Here is a 17,417-nt window from a genome sequence, read left to right as displayed (position 1 = left end):
ATTAAACTAATGTTGGCAGGCTTCTCCAGAGTTCGGACCAAAGAGTTTCATGGTAGAGAAGAATCAACGGAGCGAAGAAGATGTGTCCTCGAGCGTGACAATAACTTGACACTGGAACCCATTGTTGGCGTACAATTTTATTGTCGGATTGCAGATTTCGAATCCCGGGGAGATGCATTCTACGTCGGTTTCCCTCTTTCAGAACCAATCAGCCAGTGTGTGGATCATTGGGCCTCCTGGGGAGCACTCCAGCTGGGTTGGAAACCGTGGTTAGCCATCGCATCTGTGTGCATCATTCTTCGGTTAAGACTCCTCTCTGTCTTTGACTGTGCTTCAACAGCTCTATTGTTTCCAGTCATAAGAAATGCTCCATCAGCTGCAGGGCTCTCCAGAGGGTGGTGCGGTCTGCCCAACGCATCACCGGGGGCATACTACCTGCCCTCGAGGACATCTACAGCACCCGATGTCACAGGAAGGCCAAAAAGATCATCAAGGACAACAACCACCCGAGCCACTGCCTGTTCACCCCGCTGTCATCCAGAAGGCGAGGTCAGTACAGGTGCATCAAAGCTGGGACCAAGAGACTGAAAAACAGCTTCTATCTCAAGGCCATCAGACTGTTAAATAGCCATCACCAGGCGGCTTCCACCCGGTTACGTAACCCTGCACCTTAGAGGCTGCTGCCCCATATACATAGACTTTGAAATCACTGGCCACTTAATAATGGAACACTAGTCACTTTAATAATGGAACACTAGTCACTTTAATAATGGAACACTAGTCACTTTAATAATGGAACACTAGTCACTTTAATAATGGAACACTAGTCACTTTAATAATGGAACACTAGTCACTTTAATAATGGAACACTAGTCACTTTAATAATGGAACACTAGTCACTTTAATAATGGAACACTAGTCACTTTAATAATGGAACACTAGTCACTTTAATAATGGAACACTAGTCACTTTAACAATGGAACACTAGTCACTTTAATAATGGAACACTAGTCACTTTAATAATGGAACACTAGTCACTTTAATAATGGAACACTAGTCACTTTAATAATGTTTACATATTTTTGATTTACTAATTTCATATGTGTGTACTGGATTCTATTCTACTGTATTTTAGACCATGCCACTCCGACATTGCTCATTATATATTCCTTAATTCCATTCTTTTACTTTTAGGTTTGTGTGTATTGTGTGTATTGTTGTGAATTGTTAGTATTACTTCACTGTTGGAGTTAGAAACACAAGCATTTAGCTACACTGCTAAACATGTGCTAAACATGTGAATGTGGCCAATAAAATATTATTGGATTTGATAAAAGGTCTCATTTGCAACTTCATGGGGATGCATCAGTAGGCCTTTAACCCCCTAGAGTCGATGTCCGCGCCCCCTGTGTAAATCTAATTGGCATAATAAAAAATCCCCATCAAAATGTGGCAGTTTAAGCTCGAGATATTTGTTGTTGTTTTTTGCATTGGATGCGTCTCAATCCACCGATCCGCCGATGTCGCACCTCCACATCTGGGTTGAAAGGTGACAGAGCTGGAGCGGTGTATGTCAGACCATGAGACATCCCGAAAATCGGTCTTCTTACAAAATCATCTGTAGCGTCGGAACAATTTGCCCTACGAACAATTTGGAAAGGTGCGACTCTCACGAACACGCACATGTCGGTTGCTCGTGTGAAGGTCCCCCGGTACCAGTAGAAATAACTAATGTAAAAAAGTGTTAGAAAACATTAGGAACACCTACTCTTTCCATGACTTAGACTGACCAGGTGAATCCAGGTGAAAGCTATGATCCCTTATTGATGTCACTTGTTAAATCCACTTCAATCAGTGTAGATGAAGGGGAGGAGACAGGTTGAAAAATTATTATTAAGCCTTGAGACAATTGAGTCATGGATTGTGTATGTGTGCCATTCAGAGGGTGAATGGGCAAGACACAAGATTTACAGTAAGTGCCTTTGAATGGGGTATGGTAGTAGGTGCCAGGTGCACCGGTTTGTGTCAAGAACCGCAACGCTGCTGTTTTTTTTACGCTCAACAGTTTCCCATGTGTCTACCACCTAAAGGACATCCAGCCAACTTGACACAACTGCGGGAAGAATTGGAGTCAACATGGAACAGCATCCAGGTGGAACGCTTTCGACACCTTGTTGAGTTGGTGCCCCGATGAATTGCCGCTATTCTGAGGGCAAAAGGGGGGGTGCAACTCAATACTAGGAAGGTGCCCATAATGTTTGGTATACTCATTGTATGTAGAGACTGTTTAGTGCCAAAAATAAGGGGTTGAATGTAAAAATATATAAATATATTTACAAATGTTTCCCGGATGTTTCTTATATCTCTCAGATAAATCTCTCAGACACTTCAGAGCAAACTTCCTTTTTGGGGACTGTTGTTCCATGTAGTAAATCCTTTTTGATTCTTCAAGGGGTCTTAAAATACACATTCAAATAGCTAAATGATCCTTGGTATGACCTCCTTAAAACAATTGAATACAGCTTAGTACTGGGCTTAGACTGTAATGGGTTAAGGAATCTTATTAGCTATATCTTTATGAAAGAGGCCCCTCTCAATCAGTATGTAATCTTAAGACATTTAGGGAGTTTTACTCTTTCACTGTTTGTTTGAGAGATTATTCAATGACGTGCTAGGAGCCCTCCAAATGGTTGCCCACTGTACTCTAGCCACACAGTATGCTACAGTCTCTATAATGAGAGCTGCCTTTGTTTTGTGTACAGATTGTGTTACATGGAGGGCTACCTGTGTCAAAGCATGCTGCCCCCAGGGCGATGTCATCTAGGGCGATGTCAGCATTGGAGCCTGGTCCCCACAGAGCCTTCACCTTGAGGTGGAACCTGGGTAAACACACATCACCATGAATGGAGGGAAACACAGTGGCATTATTTTCATATTAGTTTAAGTACCAAAAAGTACCTTAAATTCTTTCACATATCAAATTCTTTCACATACATGCATTTCCTATACAGTATACTACAAAAATATATTTTGTACTAACACAGTCATCATTTATTACTGAACTACAATCACTCAAGAAATGAACTTTGAGCTTTTATGTGCTGTATGTTTGACACTTCTGGTCAGTAATTTAGCAGTAAATGAAGGCACTGTACCCATTGAGGAGGGCAGGTAGCTGCAGAGTGATGTCCTGCCAGTTGTCTTTCCACTGTCCAGACCTCTCCCACACCAACGGGGATGCAACAGTACTGTTATCCTCTAGCGACAGCAACACGGTGCCATTAAACTCCCCATAGAGATACAGGGAGAAATGCAACTGCAGACAGAGACATCGAGAACATCGAGAACAGTGAATTTCATGACATTTGAAGACTTGAATATGGCTTAATTGTATGATGTTTAAAATTCTGTGTGTGGTACTAGAGGACTGCTCTTTGTTATGATAGACCCGCTGTGACCACCTGACTTGGCTACGGTTGTGAGATTCTGGCATCTTTGAGGGTGTTTCTAAAACGTCCTCTGTGAGAACTCATCCGTGAGTCATCAGTGAGCATGTAGTTAGTAGGGGAGATTGCAAGGAAGCCATTGGTGGAAAGATATGTCTATTTTTCTCACCTGACAGGCTATGGTAGAGACCGGTCGGGGGAATGAGGAACTTCGGACAGACGCTTTAATACTGGAACTGTTCCCTCTCACCGCCAGGAACAGGAAGTGCCCTTGGGGGGAGACAATAACCGCAACACTGAGGGGAGTGAACACTGACATAATTTTACACCACTCAAAAGTGCATGACTGATAGAGCTCTGAAGAGAACAGCCTTTCAGTCCTCATCTGCAAAACAATATATATTGCCTTGGTGCAGTGCTTGTCAACTTGGAATGAAACCAATTGGAGCTATAAACTGAAATGCAGAAGTCAGTGACAGGAAATCAATTCTGCAGAAACATGGCACGTTTTACCTCACACCACATCATGCTGGGCTAGATAGAACGTATTTAAGTATAATAACTGATTGTAAATCATCTACAAACTTTCCAAAGGATGTTATTCAAATATATTCAGTGATAACCCCAAAAGGCAGGAGTATTCAACACTTACCCTACGAGGTCTGGAGCCTGCTGGCAGGAGTATTCAACTCTTACCCTACGAGGTCTGGAGCCTGCTGGCAGGAGTATTCAACATTTACCCTACGAGGTCTGGCGCCTGCTGGCAGGAGTATTCAACACTTACCCTACGAGGTCTGGAGCCTGCTGGCAGGAGTATTCAACTCTTACCCTACGAGGTCTGGAGCCTGCTGGCAGGAGTATTCAACATTTACCCTACGAGGTCTGGCGCCTGCTGGCAGGAGTATTCAACTCTTACCCTACGAGGTCTAGCGCCTGCTGGCAGGAGTATTCAACTCTTACCCTATGAGGTCTGGAGCCTGCTGGCAGGAGTATTCAGCACTTACCCTACGAGGTCTGGAGCCTGCTGGAAGGAGTATTCAACATTTACCCTGCGAGGTCTGGAGCCTGCTGGCAGGAGTATTCAACTCTTACCCTGTGAGGTCTGGAGCCTGCTGGCAGGACTATTCAACTCTTACCCTATGAGGTCTGGAGCCTGCTGGCAGGATTATTCAATTTACCCTACGAGTGTCACGGATCCCTCCGGTACTTTCATTACACACACCTGTCCCCTATTCCCACTGATTAGTAATTGAATAAGTGTGCCCTTGGTTTACCAGTGTCTTGTTGATTATTGTTACAATGTCCGTTGGTTCGTGTGAGTACCTGTGCTGTCTGTTTTGGCTTTCGTGTCATTGTGGATTGCGCAGATGATTACGGGTTTCGTCCCGTGTGTTAATCATTGTGCGCGTCTGTTATTATCTGAGGTACTCCTCGCTCTTTTGTTTTCGTTTCACCCTGTGTTTTGTGTAATGTTTGTCAATGCTGTCATTTGAGTAGAATTTTAAAAACTATTACGCATTCCTGCGCCTGTCTCCCAAAACCTTTATACCAACGTGACATTGAGGTCTGGAGCCTGCTGGTTTTCTATTCTTCCTAATAATTAATGGCACCCACCTGGTGTACCAGGTCTAATCATTCCCTGAATAGAGGGGAAAAGCAGTGGAACTTGACTGACTAAGCCAGTGTTTGCCAAACTCGGTTCTGGGGTACCCCAAGGGGTGCAGGTTTTGGGTTTTGCCCTAACACTAGATAGCTGATTTAAATAATCAAAGTTTAATGATGAGTTGGTTATTTGAATCATCTGTGTAGTGCTACGGGCAAAAAACTAAATGTGCACCCCTTGGGTTCCCCAGGATCGAGTTTGGGAAATACTGTTGTCATGACGTTGGCCTGGGGGTAGGTTTATGACAGTCATAAATACCTCTTCCCCCCTTTTTCCTCTCTCTACCGTACTAATGTTACATTTGCAAACCCTTGGTTAACATAGAGATTCTGGGAACATCAGAAGGTGGGGGGAAATGAACTATATTCTGGTAACCCGACCAATTGAACATATGCGGTGGTACTTAATGAATATGATGTCAGTTCGGTTGTCATCTGAGACATTCTCATCAATGATAAGATGACAAACTCTACAGTGGGAAGTCTACACATCAGAGTTATCGGATTCACATGGAATTGTTGTTCAATTTAAATGTTTGAATATGAAATTATTCGTGATGGGATGAAATGTGATTTTAGCTTCTAAAATGTGAGATTTGGGTTTTCGTAAGGTAGGGCTCTACTCAATCAGTGGCCCGCCCCTGTGAAGGGACATGGGCTATAAAAGTTTTCAAACACGCCCTCCTCTCCCTTCCTATATAAAGCCTTGATGACAATATAACCTCCTGTTCCGAGGACGTGAGGATGACGGTCCAATGTCAGAATGGTTCAGATAATAACTACAGAACGAAGCCAACATTAGCGAGAGCTTTGGTTGCGAATGGTATGAACTTTGAACTCTTATTCACTACGGAAGTGATACCTCCTAGCCGTTGAGTTAGCAACAGCCGCTGCAAACGAGGGTTAGGAAGGAACAGACAGAGTATCCCGTCTATCACACAACGACGTTACTACAACGTATCCAATTGACAACCAGAGACATTCTTCAAAGGACTCGGTTGGGCAACACGGCCTTCCATCTACCACCAACCTACCGAAGCGCAAGAGTAAATATTTATTGCATTTTCCTTTTCCAAATGGGCGGTAATTTAGAATGCATAAGATACTGTATTTACGATAGCACAGCTTCGCCCTTTGTTCCTCAGTCGTCTCGCTCTTTCACTCAAACCCAGCCCCTTTTCTTTTGTGTAACAAGTTGTCATATCTGTTTCGCCCGCTAGGGACGTTTTCCTTTAATACGTCATTTGTAATCAAGTTATGATTTAATTATGTGTATGTGTAATTCTGTGTGATTAGTTAGGTATTTAGTAAATAAATAATTAAACCCAATTTTGTATTGCTGGTTCAACTTGTTAGCCAGGGTTTGTGCAGATAACCAAGAATTTACAACTTTCAGATGAGACTGAATTAAGATTACGATTAATATTGACTGCTATTGACGTAAAATATTACTAGGTCTTTAAGAGTTTATTCGGAAGATAACAGCTCTATAAATATTATTTTGTGGTGCCCGACTCTCTAGTTAATTACATTTACATGATTAGCTCAAACAGGTAATATTAATTACGGATAAATTATTTTATAGAATAGCATGTCATATTACTTAAACCGGCATAGCCAAAGACACGACACTGTACTAAGCCATTAGATTCCCAATGTTTTGAAAACAATACTCAATTTACAGGATGAGGACCAGTCTAGAGTAAAATTGATACTTTATACAGCACAATGCAATACCCAACCTCTATTTATGTCTAGCCTGATAAAGGTGCCATGTATACCCCCTTCAAATAAAGTGTTAGCCAGCCATTTAAAGACTGGTACCCTTTGAGTGACCTGGTGTGTTTTGCACCATTTACCTTGGGTGTTTTGCAGAGCTGTCCCCAGCATGTCTTTACTGTGTTCCAGTTCCTCCCCACTGACCCTCCTCCAAGAGGACAGCTCACTGGACGTTGACCAGCCACAGGACCCAGGCTCAAAGGAACAGTGGGCTCCATAAGGCAGAGTGTCTGCAAGGGGACACAGTGGCTCATTCAGTACCCTATACCCTTATAAATTCAGATACAGTTTATACAAATGAAAGCTTCTAGAAAATTATAAACATAGGACATAGTGACTAGGTCCACAGACTCCCCTTTTCAAAGACCACCTTGTACACCAATTTGAGCACTCCCAGCACATGATCTTTTCTTCTCAGAATGTAGTGTCTCTTGAGTATGCAAAAGAAAGGCTATTCTACTGTGCTGAACCCACAGCGTCTCATCAGGGTCACACTATTCAATAGGTCTTATTAGGTCTAAGCAGGGTAGTGTAAACTATGGTATCTACTAGCATGCTAACAGCTACCATGCACTTTCAGTCATTGCGCTAACGATAGTTAGCAATTGCGCTAGTTAGTGACTTCCTTAAAACTGCACGCAGAGACATAAAAACTGTATCCACCAATTCATCTGACTCGGGGGGGAAGTAGATAAAGGGCTTAATTGCCAAAATCCTGAAGTATCCCTTTAAAAGCACACTAAAGTTCATGGGAATACAATGTCAGATATTTAGTTTTTTTATATATCAGATTAATCTGTTATTGCTGCACTTCGTCTAAAGACAGATGCAAATGACCTGGATTGCAGTTGAGATTACATTAAAAGTACATGGTGCAAGTGATCAATGCAGTTTGAGATGCTGCACAGAATTTAACAGCAATTGTGAAGATCTCTACTGACCTGTGATGACCTATCTTGAACATCCACGCTTTATATTCAGTAATAACATAAGAAGAAATGTATAGTTAGAGTAACCTCAAAATATGGCCATAGATGTGTTACTAATTTCAAAGTTGAATGTTACATTAGTTTGTTAGATAACCTTAACTTTAGGCTATTTAATATATTACAACATGAGTATTGAATTGTGTTTGGTTGAGAACACAACCAAATATCAACTTTTAAATTAGATATATATATATATACTGCTTGGTTAGATCCATCTGAGCCACTGACTTAATCCCATTCTTTAATTTGTATTTTTGGTTGAGTTGGAAATGTGAAGCCAGCATATCATTTGTTAACAAGTTAATAGGCTATTTTATTTATTTCAAAAGTGATACTGAATTGTGTTTGGTTGTCAAGAATTCTTTCCACTTCATAGCTTTTTTTTTGTTCTGCCATGCACTGTCAACTGTGAGACCTTATATAGACAGGTGTGTGCCTTTCCAAATCATGTCCAATCAATTAAGTTTACCGAAGGTGGACTCTAATCAATTTGCAGATTGGATGATCAATAGAAACAAGATGCACCTGAGCTCAATTTCAAGTCTCATAGCAGAGGATCTGAATACTTATGTAAATAAGTATCTGTTTTCATTTTTAATACATTTGCAAAAATGTCTAAAAACCTGTTTTTGCTTTGTCATTATTGGGCATTGTGTGCAGATTGCTGAGGATTTGTATTTATTTAATCCATTTTAGAATAAGGCGTAAAAAAAAATGGAAAAAGTGAAGGGGTCTGAATACTTTCCGGAGCCGCTGTATGCGATAAAGTATGGTCCCATTAAATTTGCTCTGTTAAACCTTCCCTTTGGTATGACTTTGATAGCAACCTAGTAGTTTTTAAGTGGAGCTCTTTCAACAATCATTCTCACGATGGCACATTGGTAATAGTCAATGACAAATAGCTAAGCAGGGCTTGGTTAAAACCCTGGATAGGAGAAAAGGGTAGCTGTAGATAGATCAATTCTCCAGTAGGAGGTGCTGCCCTGCCTGTTGTTTTTTTTCTGTTAGTGGATATAACGTTGAACAAACTAAACAAATTAAACATATTTTATGCAAGGTTTTTTCTGTTTACATTTGGTTACCATGATGACATAATCCTGTGGTTGAAATTTCACCCTCAAAAGAGTTTACGTTGAATACTTTTTTCAAATCCAATGTATTTCCCACGTAGATTCAACGTCACAATACGTTGACAAATGACGTTGAAACAATGGTGATTCAACCAGTTTGTGCCCAGTGGGCGCTTTGTTCTATGGTAACTTTAATACGCTGAAACTGTAGTTTTATACTCGTATGAGAGGGGTAAACATTCATGTTTGATATGCTAACGTTACTAGCTAGCATTGATAGCTAGCTGTTTTATTGTCTTGCAAACTACATTTAGCTAATGCGTGTACGAACAAAAAAATGAACCCACAATTCACGTGCTTGTGAATTGTTGCATTACTCAAGAGTGTACTATGGTTTAGCTGCATTATTCAAGAATGTAGCTAGCTAATATGTTTTAGAGGAAAAGTTGCTTGCATTGTTGAATAGCCTGCAAGCTTACTGGCTAGCCAGTACCAGTGGCTGCTGTGATACTAATATTTACGGTAAATTTGGAGCTGCAGAACAAGAACGTCACATTGCCAGCCACAACGAAAAGTAAGGCTGTAACCTACATTGAAAAGTTTATGTACATCAGTGGAGGCTGTTGAGGGGAGGACGGCTCATAGTAATGGCTGGAATGGAGTCAATGAAATAGTATAAACCACATGTTTGATACCATTCCATATACTCCATTCCAGGCATTACTATGAGCCGTCCTCCCATCAGCAACCTCCACTGATGTACATATTATGTCAATTGAAATCTTGTCATGCTGCCTCTCCTTAAATGTTTGTCAATGAGAATAGCCTCTTAATTACCTACTGGAGGTACAAGTTGTATTCTCCATGTCTGAACCATTCTTTGCATTGAATGTGTTCTGATTGAGTGTTAAGAGGGCTTTTATGACTAATGGTGTTGATGTGAGCATTGATGCAAGGGCTGCAAGCGTTGACTGCTACCTTCATGTTGTCACTAACTAATCAATTCCCTTTGTATACATTCACAAAGCTGCCGTTTAAACGAGCATTTACATTCAAATGCCAGTTTAATAATGGTATTTCAGTTCCAAGTGGTGTCTTGGAGAAACAGCACATGTATTAAACCCACAGAGAATGGTCCAAATAAAAAAATTAGCCTTAGTGGAATGACTCTTTTGCCACATTTCTGTCTCTTAATGCAATGCCCATCTAGTGGTTGTTACACAGTAGAGCGAAGGAACTGACTGAGACACACAGTAGAGAGAAGGAACTGACTGAGACACACAGTAGAGAGAAGGAACTGACTGAGACACACAGTAGAGAGAAGGAACTGACTGAGACACACAGTAGAGAGAAGGAACTGACTGAGACACACAGTAGAGAGAAGGAACTGACTGAGACACACAGTAGAGAGAAGGAACTGACTGAGACACACAGTAGAGAGAAGGAACTGACTGAGACACACAGTAGAGAGAAGGAACTGACTGACTGAGACACACAGTAGAGAGAAGGAACTGACTGAGACACACAGTAGAGAGAAGGAACTGACTGAGACACAGTAGAGAGAAGGAACTGACTGAGACACACAGTAGAGAGAAGGAACTGACTGAGACACACAGTAGAGAGAAGGAACTGACTGAGACACACAGTAGAGCGAAGGAACTGACTGACACACAGTAGAGTGAAGGAACTGACTGAGACACAGTAGAGAGAAGGAACTGACTGAGACACACAGTAGAGAGAAGGAACTGACTGAGACACACAGTAGAGAGAAGGAACTGACTGAGACACACAGTAGAGAGAAGGAACTGACTGAGACACAGTAGAGAGAAGGAACTGACTGAGACACACAGTAGAGAGAAGGAACTGACTGAGACACACAGTAGAGAGAAGGAACTGACTGAGACACACAGTAGAGAGAAGGAACTGACTGAGACACACAGTAGAGAGAAGGAACTGACTGAGACACACAGTAGAGAGAAGGAACTGACTGAGACACACAGTAGAGAGAAGGAACTGACTGAGACACAGTAGAGAGAAGGAACTGACTGAGACACACAGTAGAGAGAAGGAACTGACTGAGACACACAGTAGAGAGAAGGAACTGACTGAGACACACAGTAGAGCGAAGGAACTGACTGACACACAGTAGAGTGAAGGAACTGACTGAGACACAGTAGAGAGAAGGAACTGACTGAGACACACAGTAGAGAGAAGGAACTGACTGAGACACACAGTAGAGAGAAGGAACTGACTGAGACACACAGTAGAGAGAAGGAACTGACTGAGACACAGTAGAGAGAAGGAACTGACTGAGACACACAGTAGAGAGAAGGAACTGACTGAGACACACAGTAGAGAGAAGGAACTGACTGAGACACACAGTAGAGAGAAGGAACTGACTGAGACACACAGTAGAGAGAAGGAACTGACTGAGACACACAGTAGAGAGAAGGAACTGACTGAGACACACAGTGGAGAGAAGGAACTGACTGAGACACACAGTAGAGAGAAGGAACTGACTGAGACACACAGTAGAGAGAAGGAACTGACTGAGACACAGTAGAGAGAAGGAACTGACTGAGACACACAGTAGAGAGAAGGAACTGACTGAGACACACAGTAGAGAGAAGGAACTGACTGAGACACACAGTAGAGCGAAGGAACTGACTGACACACAGTAGAGTGAATGAACTGACTGAGACACAGTAGAGAGAAGGAACTGACTGAGACACACAGTAGAGAGAAGGAACTGACTGAGACACACAGTAGAGAGAAGGAACTGACTGAGACACACAGTAGAGAGAAGGAACTGACTGAGACACAGTAGAGAGAAGGAACTGACTGAGACACACAGTAGAGAGAAGGAACTGACTGAGACACACAGTAGAGAGAAGGAACTGACTGAGACACAGTAGAGAGAAGGAACTGACTGAGACACACAGTAGAGAGAAGGAACTGACTGAGACACACAGTAGAGAGAAGGAACTGACTGAGACACACAGTAGAGAGAAGGAACTGACTGAGACACACAGTAGAGAGAAGGAACTGACTGAGACACAGTAGAGAGAAGGAACTGACTGAGACACACAGTAGAGAGAAGGAGAGCACTTACTGTTGGCTAATCCACTGCCTCCAGTGAAAGGATTAACAATTCATCATGGCCTTAAACTTTAATACAGTTAATGCAGGTGGCATGCACCCTGCCAGTGGTACCACACTCTGTCTTTGTGGCTTGTCACATCACTCTCGTCACTTCTAATTGCATTAATTTAATCCAATGAGAATACCCAACCAAAAACGATGTGATTTAAGATGCTGAAACTATTTTTCCTTTAGGGTTAGCTGTTTCAAACATAATCTGATCACTACGTTATAAGATTTACTTTGGTGAGGTTTATAAGATTTAAAAAAATCTAAGCTGGCAATGAATTATGGTGAAGGCCTATTTGAAATTTCAGAATGTTACACAACTTATTCAGATTTCTCAAAGTATGATGTTTGGATGAAATATACACACATATTCGACAACATCTTTCTTGGAAAGATCAGATGCAAGGTACACATACATAGGGCCCAGGATTTGTCCTAGCCACATGATGACCATGAAAAATCTGGACCCTGAATTCAACGTCAGTAATGTCATGTGACGTTGTTGCACTGTTGAAGCTGCTCTTTGGAATACTGCGGGATTCTGGTAATCAATACATTTTTCTACTTTTCATCTGACTCTGCGTAGAAAAAGTAGAAAAACTGCTTAATTGCCAGAATCTCGCAGTATCCCTTTAAGGCCTTAGACTCACCACAGATAAATCCCTCATCCTCCCCTAGGGGGCAGTCACTGTGGAAGTCACATACTCTAGTCTTGTCAATGCAGCCTCCTAGCTCACAGTGGAAAGAAGTGATCTCGTCACAGTCTGTGCCCAGCTGTAATTCATGGTGTCCTGGAACAAGAAAGAGTTCACATTTAGTTTCCAGATTAGTTCCCGGAAAAACATTATAGCATTTTTATGTTTCTATTAACGTTCGGAGATGTAATTCAGAATTTACCCATGTCACAGTCTATGAGCTCCAGGGAGTCGAGAGCCAGAGTCCCCCTATCCTTCCCCAGGCAAGTGGAGTAGAGCAGGGTCACCTGGAAGGGCTCATCCACCTCTCCAATCACCGTCTCCAGCACCTCCCACTGGGCCCTGTTCCAAGCAAAGAGAGGGTTAACTGTGCATGTGTGTGTGGGTTGGCTCTTCTACGCTTGTGGGGACATAAAATCAACAAAAGTCCCCACAAAGATAGTAAAACAAGGAACATTCTCCCTTGTGGGGACATTTCCCACGTCTTCATGAGGACAAAGGCTATTTTAAACTTAGGGATTAGGTTTAGGGTTAGAATTAGGGTAAGGGTATGGGGTTAATGGTTAGGGTTAGGGTTTTGAATGGAGAAAAAACTGTAGGTCCCCACGAAGATAGAAGAACAAAACGTGTGCTTGTGTGTGCGTGTGCGTGTGTGTGTGTGTGTGTGTGTGTGTGTGTGTGTGTGTGTGTGTGTGTGTGTGTGTGTGTGTGTGTGTGTGTGTGAGGTTGTGGCATGTTTGTCTGGGCAGCAAAATCTTGAAAGGACTTTCTGTTCAAATAAACATCTAAGCAGCCTTGTCTATGTCACAAACAGTCTCTGGTCATCAAACAACTTCACTTTTATGGGAGGAATGTGTTGCATCTTCATACCCAAGCAACCATTATACTACACTTAAAGATTATATTAGGACATTTTAAATGGAGGTTTATACATTTCCCTCTCAACTGAAGTCAGCATAACGTAACATATTATGTCCACCATCTCAACATCTGCTCATTCAAACTATTTTTAAGTGCAATCTGCAGTGGCACTTTTTGGGATGGAAATGTGAATGTAATGTCTTTCTTTGTCATTTTGTCTAATCATGTATGTTTTTACATCACTTTAGAAACAAGTGTTTTAATTAATCATGTGCTATCCTCTGGCGACACATTGTAAACATTTCTGTATATCTTTTGCCCAAATAAAATTCATTTCAAACTGTCTAGATTCCATCCTTTCTTGACAACATATAGTATACACTGTTCATATTAACTCTATGCTGTCTCTGCCATACAACAACCATCTATTCACGTGAGCCCCCCCCCCCCAAATGAGATGCTCTTAAAAGCTCACTTCTATTACTACCTCAGCTAATAGGTTCAAATGTCTCTGCACATTACGGTGGGTGAGTGCTGAACATTACACAGTGCTGTACATTCTGTGAAAAAACAACTTGTCAAGCTGAAAGCTTTCATTCATTTATTCATTCATTCCATCTGTTTCTTCTATATTTCCACCCCTTCCACCCCTGTTTATACAGTATGTCTTGCTTCCAGTGGAGATTAAGGTGACCTGTCATCCCCAGTACTCACCATCTTACAGTCTGTGAGTTAAAACCTTTTTCATAATGGACAAGCACTCCATTACTCTCCAAATAAAGAGGCCAGGGTATAACCTTGTTGCATAGACATAGCCCATCCCTCCACGCTACTGTCCAGGCCAATTATGTCCAAATTCATTTTCAGGGTCTGCATTTGGAAGCAAAATGCTTTTATCTGGTCCCAGAATGCCTGTGCCCAACATTAGATCAATATTAAGGACATTTGCCCAACAATAGTTACACAAAGATGATCTCTCTCCATGTCAAGGGATGTAGTGGTATTTCCATGCCATACTTAAAGCTTATTGTATGTCAAGTCCCTCTAGGCATCCCAAGGACCTGCACTTCAGTGCATTATAGCAGAATAATCCATGTGTTTCTTAAAACAACCACTTCAATCCATCAACAGACTGAGTACCTTATAGTTACTAGCAGTGTTTCAATGCAATGCTGGCCCCTTTCTTTCACTACTGTATTAGGTGGATGTGTATAGGATTCTGAGTTCACTGCCAGATTTCATCACTAAGAACGTACTCAAGATACATTGTAGAGTACCGTAGGTACCGTAAGTGAGTTACACATGGATGCAGTGTAGAGCTAGTACAGTAAATCCTACTACTGTAAGCATACAAAATAGAAATAGTTGAAAAGTTGTGTGGAATGTTCAAGTGAACAAGCATATAATTGAAACACAAATGGCTAAACATGAGCATAACATCTAATCATAAGGCCTTGCTGACCTGGTGCCATCTTGGGCTCTGCCACTGAGAGCTGTTGTGCTGATGACAGATGCCGAGTCGACTGGTTTCACTAAGACTGAGAGGTTTCCAGCGGTGGGCCCTGACTCAAAGCGGGCCAGCTGCAGACGGCACAGTGGACCACTACTGTAGACCACTGGACTAGTGATGTGGTATTCACACTTTCTAGATGCCCTGGAGGCCGCAGAGGCACTCAAAAGCAGGAAGTGACCTAGAAAGGGAGGGAACCAGACAATAATTTCCCAGAAGTAAAAAAAATAAAAATAGTTGATTATAGAGCGAAACAACATTTTAAAATTGTTCCCCTTCTCTCTTGCCTGTTTTCCCAGCACTCAACACCATCTATCTAATGACTCCATTACGTCTCTCTGAATACAGTATACTACACCATGCTCTCTGTGAGATAAAAGGAGTACCACATTAAAAGTGTGAGTAAAAAACACAATTTGTGACTGTGCTTCCTCCCTTACCATCAGAGCTCCCCTCCGAATGGTCGCTGACCGGTCTCATGGCCTGTGTGCTGGATCTGTGTTGCTGTGGTGATGTGACCCTCCAATCATATCTGCTGCTGTGATTGGAGAAGCTCCAGGAGCAAGGCGATTCAAAATCACAGGAGGTAACTGCAGGAGTGAGGATAAAGAGTTTCATTAGGTCTGAGACTGACTCTATGGACCTGTCACACATTCTTGCTCAACACTGGCCACTGTAACTGTATGATACCATTAACATTGTACTGTATTCATTGACGTCAACATGGAACTCAAGAGGGAAACTACATCTGAAATAGATTTGTAATCAAATGAGTTGACAGTATTTATACAAATGAATGAAATGGAGACACAACCCACGGAAATAATTATCCTTATCTGATGCCAATTTAGGCCAACATGGCATCCTGCTTCAGAAGTATGACGAGATTTTTATTTATTTTAATAAGCAAGTCAGTAAAGAACAAATTGCCCTATGGGATTCCCAATCATGGCCAGTTGTGATACAGCCCAGGATCAAACCAGGGATCGATCCCAGGTCTGTAGTGACACCTCTAGCATTGAGATGCAGTGCCTTAGACCACTGCGCCACAACTCCTTAACTGTGTACTCCACTCCACCAATAGTTCCTTAGATGGGAAGAAGAAACTCCAAATGCCCATGGGTGAAATATGCAGAAATGAACCAAATCCCAGCGCAATTATCATTTGAAACATTATGGTTTCAGTAAATTAGCTACAGTATAGACTTCATCTTCAACGACAGCATAGAATTGGAGTGATAATCTCATGATTGCTGACACATCCTCGGCACAGATACCACAGTTTGTGGGCATTACTGTTTCTACTGTAATTCTGAACACATTCAGACAAGCAATGCAGAGTGATCCACATAAGTGGTAACCTCACAGGGGTCAGTGACATTTTCCACTCATACCAAAGGAGCTCTCTGACATGCATTATCTGAGAGCACATTTACCAGACTCCGATAATGGCAATAAACAGACAACTCTGCCTACCTCCAAGAACAGCAGATACCAAACCAGATACAGCATATTCAGTAGAACATTTCTATTTAGTTTGACATTGAAAACTCTTTATAAAGCATCTCTGAGCCTTAACAAAAGGCCATCATTAAAAATCAAATCCAAATCAAATTTGCCACATGCTTTGTAAAAAATAGGTGTAGACTAACAGTGGAATGCTTATTTACAGGCCCTTCCCAACAATGCAGAGATAAAACAAGATGAGGAATAAATACACAATGAGTAACGATAACCTGGCTATATACACGGGGTACCAGTACCGAGTCGATGTGGAGGGGTACGAGGTAATTGTGGTAGATATGTACATATAAGTGACTAGGCAACAGGATAGATAATATGATAGATAACAGTAGCAGCAGCGTATGTGATGAGTCAAAAGAGTTGTGTAAAAGGGGGTCAATGCAGATAGTCTGGGTAGCTATTGGTTAACTATTTAATTAACTCTTTGGTGTCTGGAGTCTGCTACACTCACACAATCATGCACAAATTACTCATGTCAGTACATATTCAGTACAGTTTCTTCTCATCAACCAGAATTGACTAAAATGACCTTAGAAACCCTGCTTAGTGTTTGGAGCTGTTATTGTCCATTTCAGACTAATTCCATTTGCGCTTGAACTTGCCTAAGGTGTAGTGCAGGAGATATCTAGCATTTCTCCAATAAGACACCAACAAAACAATTCAAAAGCATTTTATAGTTCAAACTAACAACGCTGCTTTGTGTCTGATGAAGCTTGTCATTTGTGAACGAT

General features: G+C 41.7%; 1 protein-coding gene across 2 annotated transcripts in view; it reads right to left on the bottom strand.

Moving 5' to 3' along the window:
- The window catches only part of LOC139383984 (leukocyte receptor tyrosine kinase), a 72,160-nt gene that overhangs the window by 22,645 nt on the left and 32,098 nt on the right, over positions 1–17,417 (bottom strand). For both annotated transcript variants that reach the window (XM_071128613.1, XM_071128614.1), the window contains 8 exons: positions 15,603–15,752; positions 15,115–15,343; positions 12,994–13,133; positions 12,747–12,887; positions 6,968–7,117; positions 3,616–3,716; positions 3,156–3,316; positions 2,785–2,879 (listed from right to left, as the gene is read on the bottom strand). In XM_071128613.1, coding sequence (XP_070984714.1) covers positions 2,785–2,879; positions 3,156–3,316; positions 3,616–3,716; positions 6,968–7,117; positions 12,747–12,887; positions 12,994–13,133; positions 15,115–15,343; positions 15,603–15,752 — 1,167 coding nt within the window. The remainder of the gene's footprint in view (positions 1–2,784; positions 2,880–3,155; positions 3,317–3,615; positions 3,717–6,967; positions 7,118–12,746; positions 12,888–12,993; positions 13,134–15,114; positions 15,344–15,602; positions 15,753–17,417) is intronic.

This window comes from Oncorhynchus clarkii, chromosome 25 (assembly GCF_045791955.1).
Source record: "Oncorhynchus clarkii lewisi isolate Uvic-CL-2024 chromosome 25, UVic_Ocla_1.0, whole genome shotgun sequence".
NCBI lineage: Eukaryota > Metazoa > Chordata > Actinopteri > Salmoniformes > Salmonidae > Oncorhynchus > Oncorhynchus clarkii.
Note: the sequence above shows the minus strand (reverse complement) of the source record. Positions and strands in the feature narration are given on the sequence as shown.